The 27,781-nt window shown below is 37.7% G+C and overlaps 9 protein-coding genes across 9 annotated transcripts in view; 6 read left to right on the top strand and 3 right to left on the bottom strand.

Moving 5' to 3' along the window:
* The window catches only part of MELLADRAFT_123441 (uncharacterized protein), a gene marked incomplete at both ends in the record, with an annotated part of 1,626 nt that extends 725 nt beyond the window's left edge, over nucleotides 1–901 (bottom strand). The window contains 4 exons of the mRNA XM_007408997.1: nucleotides 282–339; nucleotides 460–497; nucleotides 584–671; nucleotides 777–901. Coding sequence (XP_007409059.1) covers nucleotides 282–339; nucleotides 460–497; nucleotides 584–671; nucleotides 777–901 — 309 coding nt within the window. The remainder of the gene's footprint in view (nucleotides 1–281; nucleotides 340–459; nucleotides 498–583; nucleotides 672–776) is intronic.
* An 802-nt stretch (nucleotides 902–1,703) lies between these two features.
* Nucleotides 1,704–2,383, bottom strand: MELLADRAFT_62464 (uncharacterized protein; the record flags this gene model as incomplete). The annotated part of the gene is made up of 4 exons (XM_007408996.1): nucleotides 1,704–1,958; nucleotides 2,008–2,046; nucleotides 2,127–2,214; nucleotides 2,358–2,383. The coding sequence occupies 4 exons, from the start codon at nucleotides 2,381–2,383 to the stop codon at nucleotides 1,704–1,706; spliced, it is 408 nt and encodes a 135-aa protein (XP_007409058.1).
* Nucleotides 2,384–2,875: 492 nt separating this feature from the next.
* Nucleotides 2,876–3,583, top strand: MELLADRAFT_35408 (uncharacterized protein; the record flags this gene model as incomplete). The annotated part of the gene is made up of 2 exons (XM_007408928.1): nucleotides 2,876–3,066; nucleotides 3,295–3,583. Coding segments are annotated over 2 exons (480 nt in total), but the record flags the coding sequence as incomplete, so codon positions are not given.
* A 1,072-nt stretch (nucleotides 3,584–4,655) lies between these two features.
* Nucleotides 4,656–5,553, top strand: MELLADRAFT_85531 (uncharacterized protein; the record flags this gene model as incomplete). The annotated part of the gene is made up of 6 exons (XM_007408929.1): nucleotides 4,656–4,703; nucleotides 4,746–4,813; nucleotides 4,882–4,977; nucleotides 5,054–5,130; nucleotides 5,203–5,323; nucleotides 5,397–5,553. 6 exons carry the CDS (start codon nucleotides 4,656–4,658, stop codon nucleotides 5,551–5,553), a joined length of 567 nt encoding a protein of 188 aa, XP_007408991.1.
* A 2,691-nt stretch (nucleotides 5,554–8,244) lies between these two features.
* Nucleotides 8,245–10,093, top strand: MELLADRAFT_62465 (uncharacterized protein; the record flags this gene model as incomplete). Its single annotated transcript, XM_007408930.1, has 8 exons — nucleotides 8,245–8,377; nucleotides 8,486–8,632; nucleotides 8,697–8,932; nucleotides 8,996–9,066; nucleotides 9,102–9,229; nucleotides 9,314–9,509; nucleotides 9,586–9,698; nucleotides 9,777–10,093. The coding sequence occupies 8 exons, from the start codon at nucleotides 8,245–8,247 to the stop codon at nucleotides 10,091–10,093; spliced, it is 1,341 nt and encodes a 446-aa protein (XP_007408992.1).
* Nucleotides 10,094–10,964: 871 nt separating this feature from the next.
* Nucleotides 10,965–12,752, top strand: MELLADRAFT_105696 (uncharacterized protein; the record flags this gene model as incomplete). The annotated part of the gene is made up of 6 exons (XM_007408931.1): nucleotides 10,965–11,097; nucleotides 11,417–11,786; nucleotides 11,822–11,949; nucleotides 12,015–12,210; nucleotides 12,287–12,399; nucleotides 12,685–12,752. The coding sequence occupies 6 exons, from the start codon at nucleotides 10,965–10,967 to the stop codon at nucleotides 12,750–12,752; spliced, it is 1,008 nt and encodes a 335-aa protein (XP_007408993.1).
* Nucleotides 12,753–15,402: 2,650 nt separating this feature from the next.
* Nucleotides 15,403–17,251, top strand: MELLADRAFT_62467 (uncharacterized protein; the record flags this gene model as incomplete). Its single annotated transcript, XM_007408932.1, has 7 exons — nucleotides 15,403–15,595; nucleotides 15,813–16,062; nucleotides 16,135–16,247; nucleotides 16,306–16,471; nucleotides 16,601–16,710; nucleotides 16,780–17,096; nucleotides 17,123–17,251. The coding sequence occupies 7 exons, from the start codon at nucleotides 15,403–15,405 to the stop codon at nucleotides 17,249–17,251; spliced, it is 1,278 nt and encodes a 425-aa protein (XP_007408994.1).
* Nucleotides 17,252–19,908: 2,657 nt separating this feature from the next.
* On the top strand, nucleotides 19,909–22,247 carry MELLADRAFT_85532 (family 71 glycoside hydrolase; the record flags this gene model as incomplete). The annotated part of the gene is made up of 11 exons (XM_007408933.1): nucleotides 19,909–20,066; nucleotides 20,211–20,353; nucleotides 20,420–20,694; nucleotides 20,756–20,815; nucleotides 20,895–20,905; nucleotides 21,000–21,269; nucleotides 21,353–21,374; nucleotides 21,457–21,584; nucleotides 21,662–21,697; nucleotides 21,793–21,866; nucleotides 21,943–22,247. The coding sequence occupies 11 exons, from the start codon at nucleotides 19,909–19,911 to the stop codon at nucleotides 22,245–22,247; spliced, it is 1,482 nt and encodes a 493-aa protein (XP_007408995.1).
* A 910-nt stretch (nucleotides 22,248–23,157) lies between these two features.
* MELLADRAFT_85533 (uncharacterized protein) lies at nucleotides 23,158–26,107 on the bottom strand (the record flags this gene model as incomplete). Its single annotated transcript, XM_007408995.1, has 9 exons — nucleotides 23,158–23,773; nucleotides 23,852–24,130; nucleotides 24,242–24,688; nucleotides 24,800–25,140; nucleotides 25,228–25,333; nucleotides 25,482–25,553; nucleotides 25,630–25,734; nucleotides 25,805–26,025; nucleotides 26,105–26,107. 9 exons carry the CDS (start codon nucleotides 26,105–26,107, stop codon nucleotides 23,158–23,160), a joined length of 2,190 nt encoding a protein of 729 aa, XP_007409057.1.
* Between the last annotated feature and the right edge of the window lie 1,674 nt (nucleotides 26,108–27,781).

Here is a 27,781-nt window from a genome sequence, read left to right on the forward strand (position 1 = left end):
GTGGGTTTTTGATGATTCTCAGCCTTTATATGTTAGTACATGAACCAATATCTGCGTGTAAAATACAAAAAAATACTCGTCATGACGCCCCAACATCTAGGAACAAGGTGCATATTTTTTCAGATTTTTAGCTCTCTTCCTGTTGCCTCAGGACTTTTCTATGTCAGTAGTTTTCTTTACCGCCCAGTAAAGATGACATTTTGTGTAGTGCCTGATAGTCGAAGGGGAAATAGTGATTAAAAATCATCAAGTCGAATTGCTATCAATAGTTTTGAGCTTACTTTTTGTGGGCATGCCGCCAGGAGATTGTTCAGTCCTAATTGAACTTTTTCATAGAGACTTTACGATGAGAAAAGGTATTTCAACAAGCATGTAAGTTTGATACATGAATTTTTCAGGATCACCTCGTGCTAGATTTTTACTGGATGTTGACGGATTTCAGAGAGGAATATAACTTACACATTCAGGTTTCCACCATTTGATGTTCCAATAGTAAGCTGACGATAGACACGCGACAGGAAAAAGTCGGGCCGTTTCAGTTGTTGAACATCATCTAATGGAAATTTTCCTCAAAAATACTAACCTTACAGCCTGCGCAAGACACTTGAAATGCTGATTCATCGCGAACGAGGTTGTTATTTTTTACATACGGTGCAAGCTGTGTTAAAGCCCTGATGGTGGGTTGAAAAACGTCAGTGAGGAATGTCTAGTGGGTAAAGCTAACTGGAGGGAATTTGCTTGGGATAGGGTGTGATAATGTCAAAGGAGAAACCGACGTTTGGCAAGCATTATCATCAATCGGCTGGGGTGGTGAACCACAGTTTAGCGTTGCAGTTAAGTCTTGAGCAGTGCAAGACATAGCGGCAACAGCCAGAATAAAGTATGTCTGAAGTTTTAACATATTGACTGATCGATGTGGGTAATGGATGATAAGATGATGATGATGATGAATAGGAAGTGGATGGATAGGGATGGATGGTGTTCAAAAGCAGCAATATTCCATGGATAGTCTCTTTTCTTTTATAGACGTCAGTTTGACAGCCAGCTAGGGAGGCAGTGTCACGGCGGTGCAGGCTTCGGGCTGTCAGAGCGACAGCAAACTGCGTGGGACTCGGATGAGACTACCCACATCGAGTTCATCAGAGCACAATCCACCTCGATCCACAGGGAAAGTTTATACGCAATTGGATTTATGTGCAATCGAAGGCTTGCATGAGCTTGGATGTGTGGGCATTTTTGAACCTTGCTGAAATCCGAGTCGAGAATCGAGGATAGAACAAGTCCTCTATGATATTTGACATTCATGTCTAGCGGTGAGGACATCCCTTTCTCATCTGTTAGTAAGATTTGACATAGCTACTACATGGCCAACACGCACATCAGGCGCAGTTAAATTGATTCTAAAGAAAAATGGCAAAACCAGTCAGAGCATCCGCAATTGTCGGGTTAAGGTCAAGGGAATAGCCAAGCTTAACAAAGTCCCCCTTGTTTTGAGCTTCAAAAAAACAACAACTCCATTATCACAATGTAATAGTGTTGAGATTCAAAACCTTTGTAGCCATACACCAGGTGGCAAGCGAACTCAAAAGATCACAAGGATTTAATGTCTATGGATGATTATTGAAATTAAATACCATCGATGATCGAGTAGGATTTTCAATAGTCAGAACAAGTTTCGTGTACAACGTCAGGGTAGCTTATGCTTAGCTTAGCAGCAGCTCGATCTGAAGTTGTGTGAAGATCTGAGCCATGTGGAATGAGAACTGAAGCGCCCTGATAGTACCGAAAAAAGATGGATGATGAGCAAAAGTAAGCGCAGTGATATGAAGTTTATCATTAAGAGCTTTACTCACATCTCCTGGACACTTTGCTAGAAGAGCAGTCAACTCGGTTTGGACTGTGGCTGCATCACTGAAACGTATGATAAAAGTGTAATCACGCTTGTTAGTGCTCGCAACCTAGTCGTGATTGGTAGCGATTGTGAGATTCTCAAAGATAGAGACTTACATGTTCAATGCTCCGTGGTTCATGGTCACAATATTCAACCTAATTAGGGAGAGCCAGGCCGTCTTAGTTATTGGATATCAATATCATCTTGGACCCATAAAGGATCAAAATAAACTGACCTTGCATGTACCACAAGTGAGTTGATAAGCTGATTCATCACGAACAATTCTACCATTCTTCTCATCAGGTTTAAGTAAATCCAAAGCACTAAAAATGATACGATCAAAATCAGAAATATCAGTTAAGAAATCAAACTTCACTGAAGTTTAAAAAATAAATTTGGACTGAATGATTTCTCTTGTCTTTTAAGATAGGAGAAGGAAATTGTTGGATTGAGGAAAAAAACCCACTTTTGGCAAGACGTAGCGTTGATCATTGCATTGCCATGATGAGGTAGCAGATTTGATCAACATGCACAACATTTGAAAAGTGTTGCAATTCTGATTTCTCAGTGATACTCGCCCGGGGTCCGGGCTCTACGGGTTTTCTTTCTTGAGCCTCTTTGAGATCCGATATCCGATGACTAGAAAGTTCATCGACTGGATTTCGAAAATCGATCATTCGGTTTCTCATCAACAACAACTGAAGGTCCTAAACAAATCAAGCCTAATCAAGCTCATTCCTTCAGCATTCTTTGAAGAATCGCAAAAAGTAACAATGACTTCAAATCTCGAATCAATGAAAGCTTCTACATCTAATTTAAATAAAACTTTACCTTCGATCACATCAAAATCAGGCTACATCTTTCCTTCTATATATTCATTTCCACCTTTCTTCACGTAAGTTTTTTCTTCTTCTTTTCCTTAGACGAATAAAAGAAAAGAAAAATATAAGTAACTGATGATGATGATGTTGTTTTTTTGAGACTTTTTTTAGTCAACAACCTAATCCACAAACTTGTTCACATCAATTTAAATTATGGCAAGATTTAATTTTATCATATTGTAAATTTCATCGATTATTTAAGATTGAATTAAATTCAAATACTTCAACTTTAGAATTATTTAATAATGCTTCAATCTCACGTAAATTGGTTTATTTTTTTCAGAAAAAACTTGAGTGACTGATAAGATTCTAATGTTGATTCTTTCGGGGGTTGGGGTTCGGTAAAAATCGGTACTGGATTGAAAAATTAGGGAAATTGTCAATAGAGGTCATACGATCAATTGCAGATCTAATGGTCAAATCAGGTATGTAATTGATTCAAAAAGATCTGTCCAGATTGAGCATCAATTGATTGACTTTGATGATTTTATACTCAGGTACAGCAGATTATGATCCACCAAGACTTTCAACATCAAATTCAACTTCATCAAATCATCTGATAATTTATTTCTATCCTATAACTTATTGGTCGAATTTAATTTATGATTATATAGTTTCAAATGGACTTACAAATTCAATCATGACTTTATATGAATTAACTTCAGATGAAGTGATTGTTGAATTAAGAGGTTTAGATGAATATGTTTTAAGAAAAGCTTTGGGTTTATTAGTTAAACAAGGTAAAGCTAAGATATTTAAAGGCACAATAGATGGGATTGGTGGTGAAAGTGATGGTGTTAAGTTTTTTTGATATTTCTGTTTCTGGTTTTAACTTTCTCTTCATTCAAGATGAGCATTTGTAAATTATTACATTGTAAATATAATCTACAAAACTCTAGGATTTCACATATAAGGTTTTGAATAATCTGATGAAAGTGTTTCCTTTACATGAAAACCTATTAGTTCAGATCCTTATCTTGTCACATGATATTTTTCAAATTTATTAATATTGAGACGTTCTTGATGTGTTTATTCTTGTAATCAGGATGAGGATACACAAACTTAGTCAACCTGTCTAACCCCCAGCTTATGGAAGAACACTCGGTACTTTCCCCTCATCCGCCTACGCAAAAGTTGCGCGACCTACGTGCGCGAGCTCCAGCCCAAGATTGCGGCAGTGGGCCAGAAGAAATCCGGTGGCGCAAGCTTTGGTAATGTGAGTCGCGTGCCAGCTGAGCCAGGCCGGGTGGTTTGGTTCAGATTCTGAGTGATAATCGACCTTATTGCGCAAGGGTCTTCATGTGGATATCGCTCATGGTGATTGCTTGCAAACCTTTTGTCTTTTTCACGATTCGTATGGAGTAACGGGGGACACCTGAATCATCGATGAACGTGGACCTACTCCGACCGACTGAATACCCTCAGTGCGTGAAATCAATTTGGACTGGTTGTCTGAGGATTGACGACCAGCAAAGTAGAACTCATCGGAGATAAATCCCGTGTCTGATCTCAACCCATCGCGCAATGCAGCGCGGATTGGAAGACGATGGCTGATTAATATTTGAGCCCTGCTCGGGCTACTCTTCACCGGAAGGCATTTACGTGTGTGATGATCGATTCGTACCAGCCTCACCTGGCTTCCATGGCGAGCTAGCTTTTGGACCAAAAGCTTAAATCCGATTGTAAGCTGGTATGGAAGCTGCATCACTTAGTCAGCTCCAGTGAAGTTGGGGAAGTGTAGTTCAGAGGTATAAAAGCTTCAACAATTCTATCCATCCGATCCCTCATTCAAACACTCGCCATACTTTTCCACCCATCTACCACATTTAGCATTTTACACCTTTAGCCACTTTCAATTAATCGCTCAATTTACAAACTCCGCAATGGATAACCCAGTTGAAGAGGCGAGGAAAAGTTTCTACAAATTTCGCGTCTATTTAATGACTGCTCACAATTTGTTTCCCTTTATTTAGATCCGAGACGTTGTAAGATCTATCACTGAGCCATATGAGGCAAGTGTGATCGCATCAAATGTTAGGAAGTAAGCTATGTTTTCGTAATTAATCATCATAGTTCAAGAACTAATCTTTTTTCCACTCTTTTGCATAGGTATTTTACTACTGATGCTACCATCGAACATCCAGTACTCAATCAACCCGCTTCTGTCAATGGTAGAGATGACTTGGAAGGAATTTATAAAATGCTGTTAGTTATAACTATCATTATATGTTTTCGTAAATCATCATAGCCGACTCTAACTTTCATGAACCTTTTTCCTTAGGCGTGTGATGACTGTGAACAATAAAATTGATTTCCATGCTGTGATGTTCAATGAAGATATGACACAAGGTGCCATCGGTTAGTTTTTTATCTCCATTCAAATATTTGTGATCAAAATTGAAAGCCTGAACATCTTCCTTGTTTTCACAGATCTCACCGAATGGATCAACTTTAGATGGAACCCTTTCTTATCTTCAACAAAACTTCCAGCCCGACTTTTAGTACGCATAGATTTAAAGAAATGCGAAGATGGGAAATATCGGATTTGGAGGTATGTAACTTTTTTTGTTGATCAATAGTTCATCCAGCAAAAAAACTCACACTTTCTTCCTTCTTTGCAATAGACAACAAGACAACTTCCCAAGTGATTTAACTCAATCTGGTCAAGCTCTTTTAATACCAGGTCTTTCTACCCTCAATACTATAGTGAAAACTACAGTGGCCATCATGACTGCAAAGATTGGCAGAGTATTGTTAAGTCGAGGTTGGCTTGGGCCTTGATGGCTTTGAAGCGGTGGATAATTTCTACACTTTCCATCTGTGATAGACCGATTTCTTTCATCTTGAATGTAATTTGATATAACATGCTTGATATAATGTCAACAGCACTCGTGCTAGCTATCAGTGGTTGACGTCCCACAAAACACATTCAAATGCCTTGCCACACGATCATGATAATTCTGAAACAATTGAGACACAAGCGGTGAGATTGAAACACAAGTTGTTCATCATGAAATCAAGTGCTTTTGAAAAAGCTCCCTTTACTAGTTTTCTTGGATTTTTTTATACTAAAATCAGACAAATATATATGCACTGACGCAGTCAAAGATATGGAAATTGCTATAAATAAACACAACGTGTGTCAATGTCTGACTGGCATAGAATCAGGCGATGTTAAAATCAAGATTTGATTCTTCCCTTTTGCGTTTGTATCCTCTTGATTTCATACCATGGAAACAGTCAAGCACGTATAGCTTCTTGAAGTTTGATTTAATTCAAATCTGTCCATACAATCAGGAGCCATTGACGCTTCAATGTTTCATTTGCGGGAAGACTGTTACATAACATTTTCTCCTCTTTCCTAGATACTATGGGGGTTCAAGCTGAAAAACGCCTTAAGTACATCTGTACCTACATCAAAAGGCTACTTGATTTTTGAATTTTTGAAAATGTTATCAGAAAGCCTCAACTGAGAAGCACACTCCCAGGGATTTGTTTTTCAAAAAATAAATCGACGGGCTGGGGGGCCAAACTTAAAGTATGCAAAATGTTGGGCAATTTCTGGTCAACTTGAATTCCGCTATTATGAACTCGAGACACCTATGAATAGAATTAGTACATACCACTTGTCTCAAGTCCTGTTTACCTTGAGTGATGATCAGATTCAAGATTTTACCCCTTTTTTTGTATTATTTATGTTGGACCATTGAAATAATTGATGATGTTGTTCTTTTGAGGCTTTTTCAGTAATCCACTCAATCCATAAATTTTATCCACATCAATTCAAATCATGATAAGATTTAATTTTATCATATTGTAAGTTTCATAAATTATCTAAGAATGAATTGAATTTGAGTACTTAAAGTTTATATTTATTTAATAATGCTTCAATCTCATGTCAATTGGTTTATTGTTTCAGAAAACTCGATTGAATGGTAAGATTTTGATGTTGATTCTTTAGGGGTTGGGGTTCTGGAAACATTGGTATTGGATTGAGGAATTAAGCAGGTTATCAATAGAGATGATACATTCAATTGCAGATTTAATGGTTAAATCAGGTATGTAAATGTCTCAAAAAATATTGATTGCCTTTGATCATTTTCTTGAACTTAGGTAAAGCTGATGATGATCCACTAAGACTTTTGACACCAACTCTCATCAACTCCAACCTCATCAGATCATCTGATATTTTTTTGATCCTATGACTTGTTGGTCAAATTTGATGTATGATTATATAGTTTCAGATAAACGTACAAATTCAATAATGAATTTATATGAGTTATCAGGAGTTTAGATTGATTTGTTTTAAGGGAGGGTTTGGGTTTATTAGTTAAACAATACTGAACCAGGTGAAGCTAAAATCTCAGGGTTACAATAGATAGGATTGGTCACCAGTGGGATTGGTGGTGAATGTGATGGTGTTTAGTTTCTTAACATTTCTGTTTCTGTTTTTGGCTTTCTCTTGATTCAAGATGAAGATTTGTAAATTATTACCTTGTAAATATAATCTTCAAAAACTGTGAATTTCACACTTGATTTTGTATAATCAGAAGAAAGTGTAAAACTCCACATGAAAACCTATTAGTTTAGATCTTGGTCTCAAGTATCACATGATATATTTTCAAGATTTTTTGACATTGAGGCCTTCTTGAAGCATCTATTTTTGTAATTTTATTTGAATGAGGATGCGGGTACACAAACTTTGACCTGTTTGATCCTAAGCTTATTGTAGGACACTTGTTGATTTTCCCTTTATCCGCCTGCGCAAAGGTAGCGCGAGCTTCAGCCAAAGATTGCCCTATATAGTGGGCTAGAATAAATCCGCGGGCGCGATAGTACTGCGGGCAATGCCTGCCTTCAGAAATTGTAATCACTTTTCTCATTGAATGCTTTTGCAAGAAGGATTGCTTATCTGTTCATTTGGAGTGGTCCCTGATTCTGCGTAGATTTCGCATTTTGCAAATAAAGATCTGTGCTCCTTGTAACACTGCGGTGTTTTAGACTCATTTCTCACCGCAAATATTCCTTGAGTCAGATATCTCGATTGACTAGATACGAATTCTACACAGATTCGAGGAACTCGTCAAATGAGGAGGTACGTACATAATCATTCTTAAAAAAGCATTTGATAAGCAAAGTAAATACAATCTCCAAACGCAAACTGTTCGCACTGTAATAGTACCAAAGCTTGCGCTCGCAGATCCATTCGGTTGTCAGAATGATTGCTTATCTCTTTATCTGGAGTGGTCCCTGATTCTGCGTAGAATTCGTATCTAGTAAATCAAGACAGTGACTTGTAACGTCACGGTGTTTTAGACCATTTCTCACCGCAGAGCTTCCTTGGACATTATAAATAGCTTCACATATGTCTCTCGGTCTAGGATTCCGCTCTGTTCATTGTTAAGGCTCATTGAAGTGAATTTAAAGCTTCCTACCAATTCTTAGACTAGCATTCAAAATTGAAACTCAACAATGAAACAATCAATCAAGACAATGGTGCTGAATTGTGCTTATCTGATTCTTATGCTGCAATGCTGGTATTTTGTTACCCCCACCTCAGCCATGGTCCCTGATCTAGGAGAAGCGTGGTATTTGAAAGATGTAGGTGAGTAACATACATTGCATACCTACCAGCTCAAACTAGTAAGAAGTATTTCTGGAGTTGATGAGACTATATGATTCCTCGCGTACAACATTATCTCCATACAAAAAGATTATCATAAAAACTGGCATATCTCACCTAGTTCATCTGCACAAGGCTCAAAGGACCACCTCACAAGATACTTGGATAGAAACCTAGAGGACAGGCAGAATTCTCCACCCTTCTTCCTTTTTCCCCCTCACACTGATTTTCCTCCTGGTATGCCATAGTTTCAAATGATAAACCTACACAACAGGCAAAAACTGATAAAACCTGAACACAGACACACCCACAGAAGGATTTGATGCGCTTGGGCTAATGAACCAGATGTTAAAATCAGAAGTGGAAACTTGGCCTGAATACATCCAGGAGATATTAAAGACCCAGCCATCATTCAGAATCAAGAATTTTTGGGGATTTATTTCAGAACTTTCAGATTTTATGACAACACCAATTCTTCAGAAGACTCTCTTTGAATTGGATGAAGAGGAGCAATTGATTGAAAACCGGGATCGGCGGGTATATAAACCAGTCAGAAAGATACTCTCACGTGTATTAGTCACATATGAAAATAAAATGCAGGAGCATATTGGCTTACTTGAATATGAAAAGCATGTTAAGCTCATTATACCAAGTGTTTATCTTCAGAATAGGTCTGATTGTGATTTATTTTACCCGATTCTTATAGTAAGCCTAAAGAGGTCATAGATATCTTCACAGGAGAAGAACAAGAGAAGCTGAGGCAATACAGGATCCTCCTGGAGAAACAGTGGTCTGCAGATGATCAAGTACATCTGTATAAAGTGTGGGGTTCACGTGAGTCAACATACTTCCCATTTTCAATGATATTGAAACTGAAATCCACAACATCTCAATGTAACATGTCTTACATTGTGTAAGACATGAGGACTTATATGGAGGTACAAGGTGTTGTCAAGGGAATTCTTGAGTCCCAGGCAATCCTGGTCAGATGGTTGCAAAAAGGCACATTCAATGCTCATAGCAGGATGCACGCAGTTTTTCAAAATTCATTGGATCCAAATTGTGAAGCTCTTACAAATGAATTAGTGGAATCTGTTCAGTCTTTGGACCAAATGTGGGTCTTGGATGAAAATCTCCTCTGGTAGTTGAGGATTCAAGGCTGATTAAAATATCTTGTTTTGTGATTTCAGATCATTTGAAAAACTTTACCTCTGTCAACGACAAGATCATTATGGGATTTATGACTCTTTGTTTGATGAACCAGGTTTAGAAGAAAGAAAAGTTTTTGTCTTCTGGGTCAAATGTGAGTGATCAATATCTTTAGAATTTGAGATTCACAAATACCTGATCTTCCCCTCTGCTGCAAATATTCCACAAAAAGACATGCCATTCTTTCTTGAAATGAGATCAAGGGAAGATCTACAAACTTGGCAATGCATGATGACAATGTTGATTGAGAGTGACACACAGAACGGTCACTTGGAATCCATCATGGAACAATTTTTGATTCAAGATCCATCTTCACAAAACCAGAAGAATTTGATCAAGAGGTTCTTAGAATTTGCTCGTGCAAAACCGGGGGATGGAAGTTTCAAAGAGCTTATAAAAGATGGGCTAAATGAGATGAAAAAAACTCCTGATATGCCTTGGGTCTGGCAGGAAAAGAAAAGATTGAAGGAGATGGAGCCTGAAGAATAGATCCACTATGAGCTCGCAGGTTGTAGCTAAGAATCCTTACCTGACCGCATCAGTATTCCACATATTATAGGAAGATTTTAACCAATCTGAAGAAAGTGTATGACTCTACATGAAATCCTATCAGTTTGGAGTGTTGTTTCATTGCACAAATATTTTTGCAAAGTTTGTTGATATTGTGATGTTCTTGATACGTTGGTTTTGGGGATTCTATTTGACTGTGGATGAAATGAAACCAGAAACACAGGAGTCGATCTTAAAGTCGAGCTTAACACAAGTCCCCCAGAGACATCCTCTGGAGCATGCGGGAAGTGCACGGTGCAAGGGACTTGGTTTTACTATCGCATCGGAGTACATCTCAGAGACTCAGATAACCCATTCAACCTTCAGCTTATCAGTGGACACTCGGTACTCTTCACGTGGTCCGCTTGCACAGAGGTTGCGCGACCCACGTCACCAGTGACCTACGTGCCCGAGCTCCAGCCCAAAATTGCGCCTGTGAGACAGAATGGATCCGTGAGCGCAAGCTTTGGTACTACTACTACTATTGCGCGAACAGTTTGCCTTCAGAGATTGTATTTACCTTGCTTATCGAATGCTTCTGTAAGAATAATTACTAATTGTATCCTCATTTAAAGAGTTCCTTGATTCTGCGTAGAATTTGTATTTGATAAGTCAAGATATGCGACTTGTAACACTGCGGTGTTTTAGACTCATTTCTCACCGCAGAGCTTCCTAGAAGTTGAACACCATAAATAGCTTCACATATGTCTCTCGGTCTAGGATTCCGCTCTGTTCATTGTTAAGGCTCATTGAAGTGAATTTAAAGCTTCCTACCAATTCTTAGACTAGCATTCAAAATTGAAACTCAACAATGAAACAATCAATCAAGACAATGGTGCTGAATTGTGCTTATCTGATTCTTATGCTGCAATGCTGGTATTTTGTTACCCCCACCTCAGCCATGGTCCCTGATCTAGGAGAAGCGTGGTATTTGAAAGATGTAGGTGAGTAACATACATTGCATACCTACCAGCTCAAACTAGTAAGAAGTATTTCTGGAGTTGATGAGACTATATGATTCCTCGCGTACAACATTATCTCCATACAAAAAGATTATCATAAAAACTGGCATATCTCACCTAGTTCATCTGCACAAGGCTCAAAGGACCACCTCACAAGATACTTGGATAGAAACCTAGAGGACAGGCAGAATTCTCCACCCTTCTTCCTTTTTCCCCCTCACACTGATTTTCCTCCTGGTATGCCATAGTTTCAAATGATAAACCTACACAACAGGCAAAAACTGATAAAACCTGAACACAGACACACCCACAGAAGGATTTGATGCGCTTGGGCTAATGAACCAGATGTTAAAATCAGAAGTGGAAACTTGGCCTGAATACATCCAGGAGATATTAAAGACCCAGCCATCATTCAGAATCAAGAATTTTTGGGGATTTATTTCAGAACTTTCAGATTTTATGACAACACCAATTCTTCAGAAGACTCTCTTTGAATTGGATGAAGAGGAGCAATTGATTGAAAACCGGGATCGGCGGGTATATAAACCAGTCAGAAAGATACTCTCACGTGTATTAGTCACATATGAAAATAAAATGCAGGAGCATATTGGCTTACTTGAATATGAAAAGCATGTTAAGCTCATTATACCAAGTGTTTATCTTCAGAATAGGTCTGATTGTGATTTATTTTACCCGATTCTTATAGTAAGCCTAAAGAGGTCATAGATATCTTCACAGGAGAAGAACAAGAGAAGCTGAGGCAATACAGGATCCTCCTGGAGAAACAGTGGTCTGCAGATGATCAAGTACATCTGTATAAAGTGTGGGGTTCACGTGAGTCAACATACTTCCCATTTTCAATGATATTGAAACTGAAATCCACAACATCTTAATGTAAGACATGAGGACTTATATGAATGTACAAGGTGATGTCAAGGGAATTCTTGAGTCCCAGGCAATTCAGGTCAGATGGTTGCAACAAGGCACATTCAATGCCTGGAATAAGATGAATGCAGTTTTTCAGAATTCATTGGATCCAAATTGCCAAGCCCTTACAAAAGGAATTGTAGAATCTGTTGAGTCATTGGATAAAGAGTGGGTCTTGGATGCAAACCTTCTCAAAGATTTCAGGCTTCAAGGCTTATTTTGGTTTCTTGCTTTGTGTTTCCAGATCATTTGAACACCTTCACTATTGTCAAAAACAAGATTATTATGGGATTTTTGATCCTTCTTTCGATAAGACATTTTTGGAAGATAAAAAAGTTTTCATTTTCTGGGTCAAATGTGAGTGATTTCCTAGGCTTTGAAATTTATGAATTACTTACGTTCCTCTTTTGATCCCACAAATATAACCAAAAGACATGCCATTTTTTCTTGAAATGAGATCAAAGGAAGATACACAATCATGGCAGTACCTTGTGACAATGTTAATTGACACAGAAATGGAAGGTCACTTGGAATCTGTGATGAATAGTTTCCTCCAAGATTCATTGTCAAAGAACCATCCATCTTCAGGAGACCAGAAAACCTTGATAAGCTGTTTCCTACAATTTGCTCATAAAAATTCAGATGATGAAGATTTCAAAAATATCATAGAAGTTGGGATGGTTGAGCTGAGCCAGGATCCTGTTGCTTAAATCAGGCATGTAAAGAAAGAAATGTGAAAAAGGAGGCCAAAGAATAGATTTACCTCTATATTCACTTCGTGATCTTACAGCTTACATCTTACAATCAATACATGGCAGTTTTAGTGCTGCACACAAATATGTAGGTCCTGTATCCTTCTTTGTGCTTTCTTCTATGCTGCAAACTTTCTTGTCTTTCATGCGTCTGGCTGTTGTCCTGCTTTTATTTAAGTTTATTCTTCTAAGGTTCTTTGAAGTTAGGCTGCATCACTTTTCTTGCAGAAGATTCACTAAGATTTGTACTCCATTTGAAGCTTCTGGGGTATTTGTGCAAAGCTTGTTAATTAAACATGTTGGTTGAGATTATGAGCTCACTGTATTCAAAATCGTTGGCACCCAAAACAGGCAGGTGGTGAATTTGGTGAGTGAGCTGAGTGAGCTCAACTCACTCCCAATGGTAAATGATATTGGGATGACTGCCTTATTTTCAATTAAACAACACATGCATCCCTGTGGAGCAAGACTTCTTATTTCATGTGCTACACAAGAGTGGAAAAAAATGGGAAAATTCAACAAATCACACACTATCTTTTGTCTGCACAATACCCAGGAAAATTTCTGCCAAAAATCCATTCTATGAGTTTCTTACTTCTGGGTCAGAATTGCTTATTATGCATATATTAAACATAACTTACTTTGAAATATACATAGTTTAATATATTTATTCCTAAATCTATTTACTCATACTTCTACCTTGTTCTGTAATCACAGCTGAGGTAGAAGTTTATTCCTGACATTGCAATATGTTATGAGAGGCTTGGAGAGATAGAGCAAAAGGTGATCATGCAAGTATGATGATATTGCAATGTGAGGCAAGAGTAGTAAGTCCTATAAGCATCACTCGGTATTGGGATCATAACATTGATTTGGAGCATCAATGATTTGAGATGATGGAACAGACAATGACAGCCAAAAACCTTCATGAAGTCTGTTCATTTCAGAGTTGATGAATGGTCTGTTGGGATGAAACCATAAGAAATTTTCCATTTTCTCAATATCAAATGGAGTTGTAATTTTGAATAAAAAGTGATACTGTTTTCAAAAAAATGCTGCATCTTGATCTTCTTCTAGTGAAGGAGCATCAGGAAGTGGCTCTGCAGTCAAGCTTCATTCAATAGATGCTGAAAACAAAGGTGCTATGCTGTCCCATTGGTATCCCCAGAGATAACATTTGAAGGTGTATTCCTCAGGCATGATCACATCCTGGGTATGTTGCCCAATGTCCCTGTATGTTTTAAAATTGACTCAAATATCAGTAAATAATAAAAACCTAATACCCAGCTAAACAATACAAAAAAGAGAAAATGAAAAGAAAGATCAACACACAGATGTCAACACTTACAATCAGTGTTCTTTCAATATGCTGGCAAATTGAAGGCAAAGTAGAATTTGTATCTTTTGTGTCCTCAATTTCAAAAATTCCTTTGTGTTTAAACACTAAAGTGTACAATGGAGCCGAACGAGGAATCTTTGACAAAGTCTGTGGCTCACAAGCTGATTTTGCGTGAAATTGAGCTTGAAAAACAGGCTGGGCATATGAACATGGTCAATAAACTTGACAAGGCATACAAGCTCAACTAGGAATACTAACTCAAGATGAAGAAGATGAAACAAAATGATTAAAACTCCAATTAATGAAAGCACTACCAAAATGCTGTGTTTTAAGCGCACCCATATCTTTGATGACTGGAGTAATGCAAGAACTTTTTATGAATGAAATGAGACTTTGATAGAACTATTAACTTTGATTAAAACCTTTTGTTCCCTTGAATATTACCAATTTTATACTATAAAGGTAAGTAAGTGAAAAGGATTCAAAAAGGAAGAACAGATAGGGAAAAAGAAAATTCAGTAAGGAAGGATGGAAAATTGGCTGACGTCAGAACACACCACAAAATACATATTGAAACACTCTGGTATGACTTCTTTACATGTAGCTTTGTTTATGTACCTATCCTATGATATTCCCATTGGTGAGTAACAAGCGACCTACATCAAAAAGTTAGTGATAATCAGTGTATCATGTGGACATACTATCCAATATGTATCTCTCTTGTGTTGTATAGTCTCAGTTTGTCTGTTTCTTTTGTTTCTCTTATGAGCCCATTACTGCTGAATTTTTTTGTCTTAATTGAAACTCTCTAGCTCTTGGGACCTCTCTTGTGATCCTAAGTTATCAGAAATCTAACCTCACTATGTTTGCTATTGCACTATTGATATTGTTGTATCAAGTAGCAGCTGTTGCCAGCACTTTGCCTGTGGTAGTATGCAGCTGAAGCTTCCTGTCAAGTCATTATCCCTTTCTTGTAACAGTCAGGATTTGATTTGTGACACATTGAAATTGAATAGAACACTGACAGGAAATGGAGCAAATTTCACAATGTGGAACTTGTGAAAAATCATGTATATGATGTAATAATAGCTCTGTGATTGAGATTTTACATAACAGAGATAAATACAAGGGACCTCGAGATTGCCTGTTGAGCATTTGTTAATGATTCCTATAAGTTCCATTATCTTTGGAAACATAGTACAGCTTCCTTGGCTTGAATCCAAAAGAAATAACCCACTCAAAGAACTTATCCATCAAAGAAGGAACAAAATGAGAATAGTCCATTGCTACATTCTGATACTGTTGCTTGCTCAATCAACCTTTTGTTCTTGGCTCAAATCAGACTCTGTCTGTACAACCAGGATTTCATCTAGCAATTGGGAGGTTTTCACCCCACAGAGAAGCACTTCACCTCAACTAAAAGAATCACAACATGAAGCTATCATTGCATTTTGGAGACAAGGTAAGTCATTCTTGAGGGTGCTAATAGTTGGATCACACACAAAACCAATCTGATATAGAACACATATGTTTGGCAGGTAATGGAGAGATAACCGAAGATTTGAATTGTCTTCTGCATAGAAATCATTTCTTAATAACCCTGACAAATGACCTCATTTTATCAAAAAAAGAAAGCTGGGCCAAACAACTGACCACAATCCTCAATATAATTGAAACAGTGCTCTTTCACTACCATACAAGACGTGGGGACAAAAGTGCAGGCTGCAAGCTTATTCATCAAATTCTTACGCTGAAGGAGATACCTTTTGATGTATTACAAGTGCTGCATCCCTGGTTACTGAGGATGTATGATTTAGCCACTCATAGCTGGCAATTTGACTCAGATCAAACAAGGCATGGTATCTTGGCAGCCATTAAAATTTCTGGTGGCAAATACATAGAGCACATCAGGAATCTTGGTGATGGAGAGTGAGGCACTTTTTTAAATAATCAGTAATCATATTGCTAACTATTTCATGTCACAAATGGTTTAACTTTCAGACCCCTGATGAATTTTGTGAACATGCAAAGAAACCTGGAAAGATATGGAATGGTTTTGTCTGGTGATTGGTCTTCACAAAACCAAAGAGAACTTTATGAATTCTGGATTTCTGGTGAGCCAAACATCAAATCTTTTCATGGGACACTTTTTGATTGTTGCATGAAAATTAGAATACCCCAATGAAGACAGGATGGGACTTTATTATAAGGTAAAACACAAGCCACACCTACAACTTGTTTTGGAGACACAGGTTGTGCAGACACGATTGATTGAGCATGTCAAGCACATTGATAAATATGCTCATCTAGTGGGACGCCTAGTATTGGCCCAGTTTAGGTCTGAGTTATTGAAACAGTCCAATACTGTTGCCAATTACATCAAGTCTCTAGATAAAGATGAGAAAGTTTTGTTTTATTGATTCAAGATAATGAGTCTTCATCAAGCTAATACATATGCAATCTACAGGGACATTTCTGAATTTATCAAAACACAAGAGCACATTCATCCCTATGGATTGGAAATTCAACACAGAACAGAGATAAATCAAATGAAGGTTATACAATTCTGGTCAACTTGTGAGTCCAATTTAATTAACTTGGAAAACTATGGAACTTGAAGCTTAATGACTGTTTTTTTGGTCATAGATGTGGATATATTCCTACTTATGCACAATATTGAGGACACCAAAGCTCTGCAGACAGTCATAGAAGATTTTGTAGTAGAGGACTTTGATGAGGTTTGCATCATTATGAGAAATTTCATCAATACAGTTCCTACCTGTACTGCAGCTAGTCCTGCCCTGGCTCAATTCCTCAAGTTTTATTCAGAGGCCACGCAATATAGTGTGAATATGGAAGTTGCTCAGGAGGCTCTAGATCTGTTTGTGAAAGAATCAGCTGTTCAGAAAGCTCAAGCTCATTTGGTGAACAATGAAGTTGCTGCAGATGCGGAAGATCATTCTGTGAGCAATGAAGTTGCTGAGGTCAGTGGAAGAATGAAGTTCCTGAGGAAGCTCAAGATCAGTGCACAAACAAGGAAGTTGCTGAAGAAGCTCACAATCAGTGCGTGAACAAGGAATTTGCTGAAGAGGGTCAAGAGCAATTTGCAAAGAAGTAATTCTCCGAGGAAGCTCTATCTCTGCCCAGGAAATCACTCAAGTTCCAGAAAATTTGCAAGTGCTTTGGGGTTGGTCCCAAAAATTGTGAAAAAGTCAATTTTTTTGACAAATCAACATGTCTACCAACATAATTTTTGCAGATCAAAGAAGGAGAACATTTCCATTCCAAGCCAAAGAAGCACTGGAAAGCTGAAAAGGGGATTGGTTTAAGATCCCTCAATATTTAAAGTGAAACAAGAATGGCAGTGATGGTGTTGGTTTTGGCATGTTGACACCAAATTTTTGTTAGATTTTATTCCCTTATTTTAGTTTTCATTTCCTTCTAGAATTCTATCTTTATATCTATCTATCATGGTCCATCAATTATGAAGTTGGATTGCATCATTCAGGTCATACCATTGACTTTTACTTTGTGAGCGGTTGTGACCTAAAAATCAGAGCCAACTTACTCTTTGTGCATTTTGATTATGGTGTATCCCCTCTTGATACAGGTTGACTTTGCCTGTACTTTGAAGCCTGTTGACTTTCATATTCCTTTATTTGGAACCAATAACTTTGACAAGGCCAGCAAAGCACAGGCTGGTTCTGCAGGGCTTGTAAGTTAGAGGAGTGCTTAAGTATGAGAGGCTTACTACCTGCAACATGCTATGAACATTGTCCAGTGCCCTCCTTTTAAGCTTGAACCGATTTCTAAATATCATCAAAGACCTTGAACAGTCTCAAAGGGCTGATTTCAATGTGCACGGAAACCTGAAAAGTGGTCAGAAATATGAGAAGGGACAGAAGCAAAACTCAACAACAAGATGAACTAGATGGGATACTCATGCAAGACTTGGGTATGGACAACATCCATTTGAACAGCACTCCAGTGATCTCTCAACCAACTGGAGCAACTCAAAGTCAAGCAAATGCTAGGAACACAAGCCTGCGTGGGATTGAGCATATCAAGAGTTACATCCTTTTGCTTGACCACAAGACTCAGAGCACTCATACAAATCAGTCCAATGTGATTACATGAGATTATGTACAAGATGAGCGCGGTTAGTTTGGTTCATTCATATGCCTGCTTTAGTTAGGTGGTGGCAACTGTCGATGTGGTCTGAAGAAGCCAAATAATCGAGATTCTAAATCTCTCATTGAAATGCCGTTGATTGTTCTACACTTTCTATCACCAGTTCTGGCTCAGAAGACACCTTGTCATCCTTTTTCTACTCATTTGTAGAGTCCTCGACTTTGAGCTTTGTGTCGTCATCGGACAATGGGTCGAGCTTCTTCGAAATTTTGGCTTTCTTGTTGTTCTTGGCAGCAAGCTCTTTTGCGCTCCTTTTTGAAGACGAGGTTTCAATGGAGAGATGGTCATTACCAGCGGTCAACCAAATGATCAGACACTGACCGTCATCTCTGGCGTGATAGACCCTCTCCAACAAACCACTGGCACCAGGATATAGATGAAAGACTTAAATGGTTCGAAGATCTCCAGAGGCTTCTTCTTCTTTCGCATCCGCACCCTTTACCTTTACCTAACACAGCAATGAAGAATCCGCCGGTGTTTTCATGGGTGACCAGTGTCTGTCGATTCAGATTGTGTGAGCAGGGGGGCCGAACCATCTTTTTGCATCAGGCTTCAACTGACCTGATTTGCAGGAATGTGTGATCCGGCCCCGTGTGTAGGTCGTTCTTTGACCTTCCTCAATCAAAAGTAAAATCTACCATCCCTCTCAATCGCAATTGCTCAACTTGTCGTTTTAGATAGAAGAGATTTTGGCTTTCTTCCTCTTGGTTGCAAATTTTGAACCTCGGACTGATTCTGGGTAAGCTCAACGTATTCCAGAGGCTTTACTTCCATCATAGCTTGATTTATGTGAAGTTACAAAACCTCGGATTGTTATCGATCTTAACTTTGCAAACTACCAAGGTTGAACAAAAAGAATTACCAAAGCGTTATATACCCATTACGAGAAAGAATATCTTCACTCGTCCGGTGGTCAAATCATGATTGCGCTAATTACTTTCAAAGGAAGTTTTATAAGCTCAATACGATTCCCATCGCAACAGCTCTTTGTGTGTTGCTAGAATTTAACGCAAAAATAAAATATCGACATGCCTCTCAACGCTCTCAGCGTCGGATCACAAAGTTCGTGAAGTTTATCCAGACAAAAGGCTGTACCAAGCGATCCGAATTCGCCGGCAATTGGTTTTTACGTATCAATTCTGGACAGGTATTTATCGAACCGTCCCAACTTCACGTTGGTTGAATTTTCATCTTACCCTACCTACTTCCTTCAAGATTGTGCCTTACGTCTCAGCCACTTGTACGGTTGATGATCGAAGTGATATGATACCATTGCAGGCTTTAGAGAATCGTTTCCATCCTGTTTCAAAATGAATCCGAGTGTCAACTTTTGATAACTCCCAATTCGATCTCTGCTTATCTCATTAAACCTCAAAAGTGATTTATGACTTTTGATTTGTGTGGAGATTAAATTTCTTTTGAAAGGAAGAGTGAAATTGACCTTAAAAAGGCACTCATTCAATCACTTTTCTACCTACATATCATCTTTCGTGCAACTTTCTCCCTTTCTTTCACAATCCTTCCTGAACTCTTATCACTTTAAACTTATTACTCCATCTTCAAATATAACTAAAACTTACCTCGATGGTCGGTTATACCACTTTAAAAATTTTATACTTTTCTCTTTTGTTTTCCATTATTTCAGGTTCTTTTGTTCGGATGGTTAAACAAAATCATCGTCTGGGATTAAGATCTGATGTTTCATTAGAATCATCTATGGATAACGTAGATTTGGATATAAGGTAAGCAAAATTTTAAGCCTCGATGAAAAAAATGTTTCAGTTAAATACCAAACCAAAATGAGAGATGCTCCATAAGGCTGACCCAAACTTCTCATTTTTCTATTTTTTCATAAAACCAACCAAACAAAATCAACCATGTACCAGAGTAATCGAAACCCCTCGTCAAAGCTCTCTTTCATCTCTAAATCGTTTCTCTCGTCGAAAAAGTCCAGAAAAACGTTTTGTTTTTGCACATGTTGTTCAAGGGAATTCTCAATTTTACCAAGCTGATGATTGGAAAGAAGACAGTTGAGTGAAGACTTTTACTATTTCATTATCTGACCTTTACTCACCTCCTCTCTTTCTCATTGCAGTGGAATTAGCAAAACAAAGTGGGATTGATGCCTTTGCAATCAATATTGGAAGAGATATAACCAATGAAAGACAAATCCCATTAGCTTATGATGTTGCAGATCAACTGGATTTTTCACTCTTTCTTTCATTCGATATGTCTTATTACGGTCAACCTGGTTCATCAAAAGATGTTATTAAACTTATTCGGACCTTTGCTCATCGACAAAGTCAATTCAAATATCAAGGGAAACCATTGGTGTCTACTTTCTCTGGTGAAGTTCCTGGTACATATTTGGTCAGAGTTCTTCCTACTTATTCAACTAATATATATTGAGACTGAAATAGTGATTATGTAGGATAATAACCCTGACTATAATGCGGCTTGGGATGCTTTAAAGAAAAATTTGGGATTTTCGGTGAGTGATTGAAAGTTTACTCAACTTAACTACTTATTTTCTACGATTTGTAGCTGACGAATTATCTCTTACGTTACAGATATATTTCTTGTTAGTTACGAATCTTTCATCTTCGTCTTCAAGGCTATGACTAGCGTCTGGACATTGTAAGAAGCTGATCAATTTTTGATTTTTGTGTTTGTAGACCTTGCTGGACAGGTGCCAACCCATCTAGTGTCCCTACTATTGATGGGCTATTGTCTTGGGATGCATGGTCATCATATTCTGAATCCCCTGATGAGAGAAATCGACTTGCTCTTCACAAATTTGGAAAACAGTATGCTGCGCCTATCAGTCCATTATTTTTCAAACATCTTGAACATGGTGCAGGTGGGAATTATGTCTATAGTAGTGACGACTTCCTTGTGATTGAAAAATACATTCAACTTATTCAATCACCTCCTGCTTTTATTGAGTTTGTCGCTTTGAATTTATCTCTTAGGTTAGGATCTTGAACTGATCAAACCCTTTTCTTTTTCTTCCTTTTTCTCCTTCTAGATTGTTGACATGGAACGATTATGTAAGTCAAGCAAATTCCAAAAAAAAGATACATCAACTCAACTCAACCTTCTCACTCATTTGATTTGTTTGAATTTTCTTAGGGAGAAGCTCATTACCTTAAAGATCCACGAAAGAATGCAAATCTACCTAAAGGTGTGGTATCCGCTCACGATTACGTGAATGGATTTTCTCATGAACCTTTACTCCATATGCTTTCTTACTTCAATTTGTAAGTGATTCTGGACTTTAATTTCGTTGATACCTCAAGTCCACAGATCATTGATTTATTGTCTATCTTTCCTTCAGATGGTACAAAGATGGATCTCGACCGAAACTTGAAAAGTAAAGTTATTTCATTGAAGCTGATCAATTCAACCAATTGTAATGACTTTCTCTGATTTGATGCATATTCTTTGATCTGTACCTTTTTTCTGTAGATCTAAATTATACCTTTGGCATCGGCCTCATCCAAAATCTGTAACAGCAACAGATGACCCATTATCAATCCCAAGTAAGTCATTCATCAATCTCGATACTCTTTCTTACTCTTTCTTCATACTGATAAACGTAACTTTTTTTTTCTATAGAATCTTCCAATGAATCTCAAGATAATCTTTACATTCTTCTAATGGTCAAATCAAGAAGTAATTTAAATAAAATGATAATCAATTCCGGTTCCAAAAAATATACAAAACATTTAAAAGAACACCTTTCCAGACATGAGGATACGATTATTAGAATCACTTCACCATTTCATTGTGGTAAAGATCAATCTATTCAATTATTTGATGATCATGATGATCAAGAAATTTTAAACTTTAAAGGTTTGGCAATCAATTCAAAACCTGAAAAATATAATTTTAATTATTGGTCTGGTATGACCACTTTTTAATTTTTTATACCAAGTTTTCTTCTACTTTCGTTTTCTTTGGTGATTTGATTATCTAGTTTTTTTCGATTTTCTGCAAACAAACAGTTTTGTTTTGAAGTTTTTTTTATCCATCCAAATTATTTAACTAAAATATATGTAACTTGGTCTTTAAATCATCTATAAACCAAATCAATTATTCAACTAAAATATATGTAACCTGGTCTTCAAATGATATATAAACATTCCAAGGATATCTATGTATTCTATGATAAGAGTTGAGCTTTGATTAAAACAAAACGTGATGATAAAGATGGCCTTCATGATCATGAGATATCCAAAAATTTCAACAGAGCTCAAAATTTCAACAGAGCTCAAAGTTTACTTGGAAATCCACATGATTTTTTAATGAATCAAAATTAACCCTACATTCCTGATCCCCCTACCAATTTCACATCAGACTAATTGTTCTCAGATCCACCAAGCCCTTGATAGGAGTACCAAGGAAAATGATAGCTCTCAAATTTCCTTATAAAAGTGATTCACCTCACCATTCAAGGAATATTGTTCAATGATCCATTCATTGATAATGATTTTATCATTACCCCACACTAGCATAGATGAGCTCGTGGTATGTCATCCTCATATATGAGCCTAATCTAAACTTTAGTTTTTCATTCATCAATTTCACTAAACAAAATCACTTTCTTTCTTACTAATCTGCTCTAAGTACATATAACAATTTCTCAAAATCTTCTTGTAAAAAATGAACTCAAAGTATGATATTCATCTCACAACAAAACTCAGGTCACACAAAGAACCTATGCAAACTTTTTTTTATGAAACTTTCCTTTACTCTAAATTTCTTTAAAAAAAGAAAACCATTAATCCTAAATCCTAAATTCGATTCATATTTCATCATCTTATCATCATTCTACTCTTCCTGTTCTTCCTTATCTTCCTTTTGCTTCTTTTTACCTTTTGCATTTTTGGTTGAAGTTAAATCTTCACCCCATAACCTCATACTAAGTACTCTTCTCTCCTTCTTATCCACCATCAGATTCACACTAGCCTTACTAATCCACATAGCCACGACTAAATCTTTAGGTACATGTTCATCTTTATCTCCAATCACTTCCATCACACAACTACCAGCTCCAATCTTTTGTACTGCCTTTTTGAACGTTTCGTCTTCTAAATCTTCAAAAAGTGGATATTGATCTGGATTTGAAATTAATTGTTTTAAATTCTTCAAACCGGATTTAACTAATCGACTAGATCCCATAAACGGTTTACAAAACTCAACTCCATCACTTACGATCCTCCATCTACATCCATATGATGGTTCATCTGTTGTAACTGAATTCGAATTATCTTTACCAAAGATCTTCACTCCACAATTCATTAATCTAAGTCTATCATGTGTATTTGATTCAATCACTTTTCTAACTATTGAAGACGTCATATAAATCGTACGACTTGCGGCTCCAGATGCGTTACGAACAAGTAAGTTATCTACTGGGAAAGTCGATTTGATTGCAAAGAATTTGCTATTTAAAGATATCCAAAAGTTAATTTTCAGTCTCTGTCAGGTTTAACGAAAGAAAATATGAAAGATTGAAACTTACAAGCAATCTTTGACCTCTTGATTATCAGATTTGAGATAAGTATAAGGGTCTTCTTTAAAATGTCGTTGGTTGGTCTTCTTGACGTCCACATCTTCTACATTTTCTTTGACCACTTCTGGCTCGACAGCCACCTTAACATCCTTCTTCTCATCTGTAGAGTTCTCGGTCTTGGGCTTTGAGTCGACATCGGCCGATGAGTCGGCCTTCTTCGAAGTTTTAGCTTTTTTGTTCTTCTTGGCAGCGAGCTCTTCTGCACTACGCTTTGCAGCCGAGGTTTCACTTTCGAAATGGTCGCAAACAGTATCCAAAGAACCAATTAGTCCCTGATCATCATATTTAGGTTGATAGATCCCCTCCAAAAAATCAGAAGGGTATAGATGGAAGACTTACGCGGCTTGAAGATCTCCAGAGACCTCTTCCTTCACATCCGGACCCTTTGCCTTCACCAACACAGCAACAAAGAACCCGCCAGTGTTTTGTAAATGAGGATAAATTCTAAGACATCTTTCAAGTCCTTTAGCTTGCTCTTTTCCATCTGGCCAAAGTGTAGCAGAATATCTAGCTTTGTTCTCATCACCTTCTAAATCATCGTAACTTTTCACTTCATCGTTTTTTCCCAAGGTACGATTCATCACTTTCCAAGTTGTCATTCCTGGACGACGTTTTAGTTCAGGTAATTTATCTGATACATCTACCAAGGTCATTTCAGGATGAAGATTTAAGGTAGCAGACAGGACGGCTTCATTTTCTAATGGGTTTAATGAGCAAGTTGAATAAACCATTCGACCTCCAGGTTTCAATAGAGCAATGCAACGGGATAAGATTCGCATTTGTAGACTGTGGATACCCGTAAGCAAAGTAGATCAGAAACAAAACAAATGTGAGCATTTTGAGTGGCTGTAGGCGACTTGGTAGAGAGCGCCATCAAGATTCACACAAGAAACATACCCATGTAAACCAACTCCGTTTGCAGGTGTCCAATCTCTCCAAATTCCACCATTCTTACGTAGTGTGCCATCTCCACTGCATGGTACGTCACATAAGATTCGGTCGAATAACAATGGTTTACCATCGATCTTGAGGGATGGGTACATCGAAGCATCATGGTTTGTGATCATCGTAGAAGGAGATGGTAATCGACGAAGAGATTGATGAACAAGTAAATGAGATCGTTTGTAATCACTGTCATTGGCGATCAATAAACCAGGTGGGATTAAAGATTTTGAGCTGTGTATGGATTCCACGAGTTGAGCAGTCTTGGAACCAGGGGCGGCACAAGCATCGAAGACCTGAGATATGAACGGTTTCGAGAATGGCATGTTAGCTCGGATCCCCATGACAAGTGAGATGAAGTTTCCAAGGAAAAGTGGGCCCACAAAGTGTTGAGGTTGAACATCCAAGAGAAGCGTAGGAACCATAGAAACAGCTTCTTGACGTGATATATTACCAGCCTCTGTCTCATAGACCAAAAAGTTTTGAAACCTTTAAGACAGTGTAAGGTGTATATGCATAGGAGGAATTTGATGGAGTGAAAAAGGAGATGTTTATTGAGTTTCGCAAGCAGAACACAAACCATTGAGTGATCAGAATTCTGAAACGTGTCTGTTATGCTATTTGAAAGATGACTGACTTTTTGAACTCAGGAGACTTTCGAACGACATGCTTAGAAGCACGTAATTCCCATGCTAATCCTTTAGGATACCTATTCACAATTTTGTTCAAATCATGTAATCAGTCATCGGAAGGCAAACTGTGGAGGGTATTTGACATCGACTCACCATGGCAATTGTGCAGGTGGAGGGATCGACTCTCCATTAATTTCGACGTTAGATAAGTAAGGAACGTATGTTTCTTTAAGGATCCGACTTAGTTCTACAGCATTCCTGTTAATCCAATTTACCATCAATTCTCAATTATATCCTATCGGAGTTTTAGTTAAAAAGTTAAACTCACTTCTTGGTCCCAGTAATCCGAAAAGTCGTAGGTAAATCGGTACGTAACACAGCAAATAATTCATCCCATTCTTTATCATCTGCAACAATACCTTGAGATTTATAATAATTTACAAAAGCTTCATTTGTTTCTGGAAGTACATCCCATCTTTGAGTAGATGGTTTAACACTTATGGGACCATTTGATGAAGTATTATTTCGGATTTGTTTTCTTGGTTTTCCCTAAAGTTCGAATTAAAAAAAAATAGATTATGTTAAATTGATTCTGGTTTGAATTTGGATTTGATTTATGTTGACTTACCATCTTGTGATGAATGCTGAGCTTGTCCTTGAAATTGAAGTTGATAGATGGTGGGGAAAACTTAAAAATCTTGAAAAATTTTAAGACACGCCAACTGAATCGGACTGAGTTTTTCAAGAATCTCAAAAAGGGTTAGGTTTCAAAGAAAGTGTACATCACGTGACCCATGTTTTTCAACTGGCACGTGACACCCTGCGCGTTTCAGCACTCGACTTCAGGACGCGACTTCGGACTCCAACAATTGCGAGAGTACACATTCCAAGAATGACTCAGGGAACATATGTTAATGCTCAAAGTGTATGTCAATTTTCCATTCTTCGCGATCCGTAGTACCAGGCTTGCCTCCGTGATGATACTGCATGCTGACGAACATTCCTCTTTTAGGATTTTAGGATACTGGAACTTGAAGGAACAAAGTCAGGACTTGCTAGCGATCCAGCCTTGATTGCGCCTTTCGTTATGCTTCAGGATTTCTTTCGCCGCGTAGAATTAACTTACTAGCTCAATTCTCAACTTTGGAATAGGCAAATTTTAAGTCGTGCGAACATTTTGTTGGTATTTACCGCTCAACAAGTAAGGCGTTCAAGTGTGATATCTTTCTTGGCCATCGAGTTTTGCTGACTCCAAAGGGAGACAAGGTTTTGAATGATCTTTTCAAAATTTCTCTTCACGATACAAGATAGACTGAATCCATTCGGAGCATTGTAATAAACTCAATTTGCACTGATCATGAAATCATTTTGCATTTCATCGTTTTCCAGGTCATAGAACGGCAGATCAAAACACCCTTGATACATACCTCTTGAATGTGAAAGTAACTTCGGCTTTTGAACTCCCAAGTCTCAATTTGGTGAGAACCATGACTGGGAATGCTAAAGAAAGGTATTGGCTAGCGGATACATGACAGCAATATGTTAAGCCATTCTACCCTCCAAAAAAGACTTTCACTTTCATATCAATAACTAGTGGCTAGCTAACTTCGTTCTCATCCTTCACAGGCAGACTCCCACATTGCGCGCCGGTAGCACTTCTTCAATTTGTGGTGTATCATCAAGAATGGATTTATGGATTTTTCAAGTCTTCTGTACCCTTTTTGAGACCATCCTTAAGTTCAAAACTAGAAAACGTCATGTATAAAAAATGTCATGCGGTCATCTTCTGTACGATTTTAGGAAGTGTTGCAAGAATATGCATGTGTATTTATTTGTAGACGACGCACTCGTTAGACGAGAAGTGCGGACCAGCTGATTAATCATTGATAGTAAGTAAATATCTCAAGTCTTCAATTATTGCAATATATGGATGGAGCTAATCAAGTATGTGTGTCATTTATCAGCGCGGTAGGTGAAGTGTAGCATTTTAATCAATTGATCGAAGTCTGAGAGTCGATAACTTATTTCCTTTGAGCAGTACCTTCTGAAACTGTCTAGATTTAAGTCATATGTTTACAAGGTGGGGGAAGCGGAGACTTTATCAATAATTCATCTCGGGAACTGCAATGACACTTTCAGTGATGTGTAGAATGTCTCATTTTTCCACCCAAATTTGTCAAGATATGGCTAACGATCAAAGATTTATTTCAATCTTTTGACAAATCTGAATGGACTTCAAGACGGTTTTACACGAACAGAACATCTCTTATATACCTCGACCGGTAGTGACAATTCTATTCAATCC

This window comes from Melampsora larici-populina, assembly GCF_000204055.1.
Source record: "Melampsora larici-populina 98AG31 unplaced genomic scaffold MELLAscaffold_14, whole genome shotgun sequence".
NCBI lineage: Eukaryota > Fungi > Basidiomycota > Pucciniomycetes > Pucciniales > Melampsoraceae > Melampsora > Melampsora laricis-populina.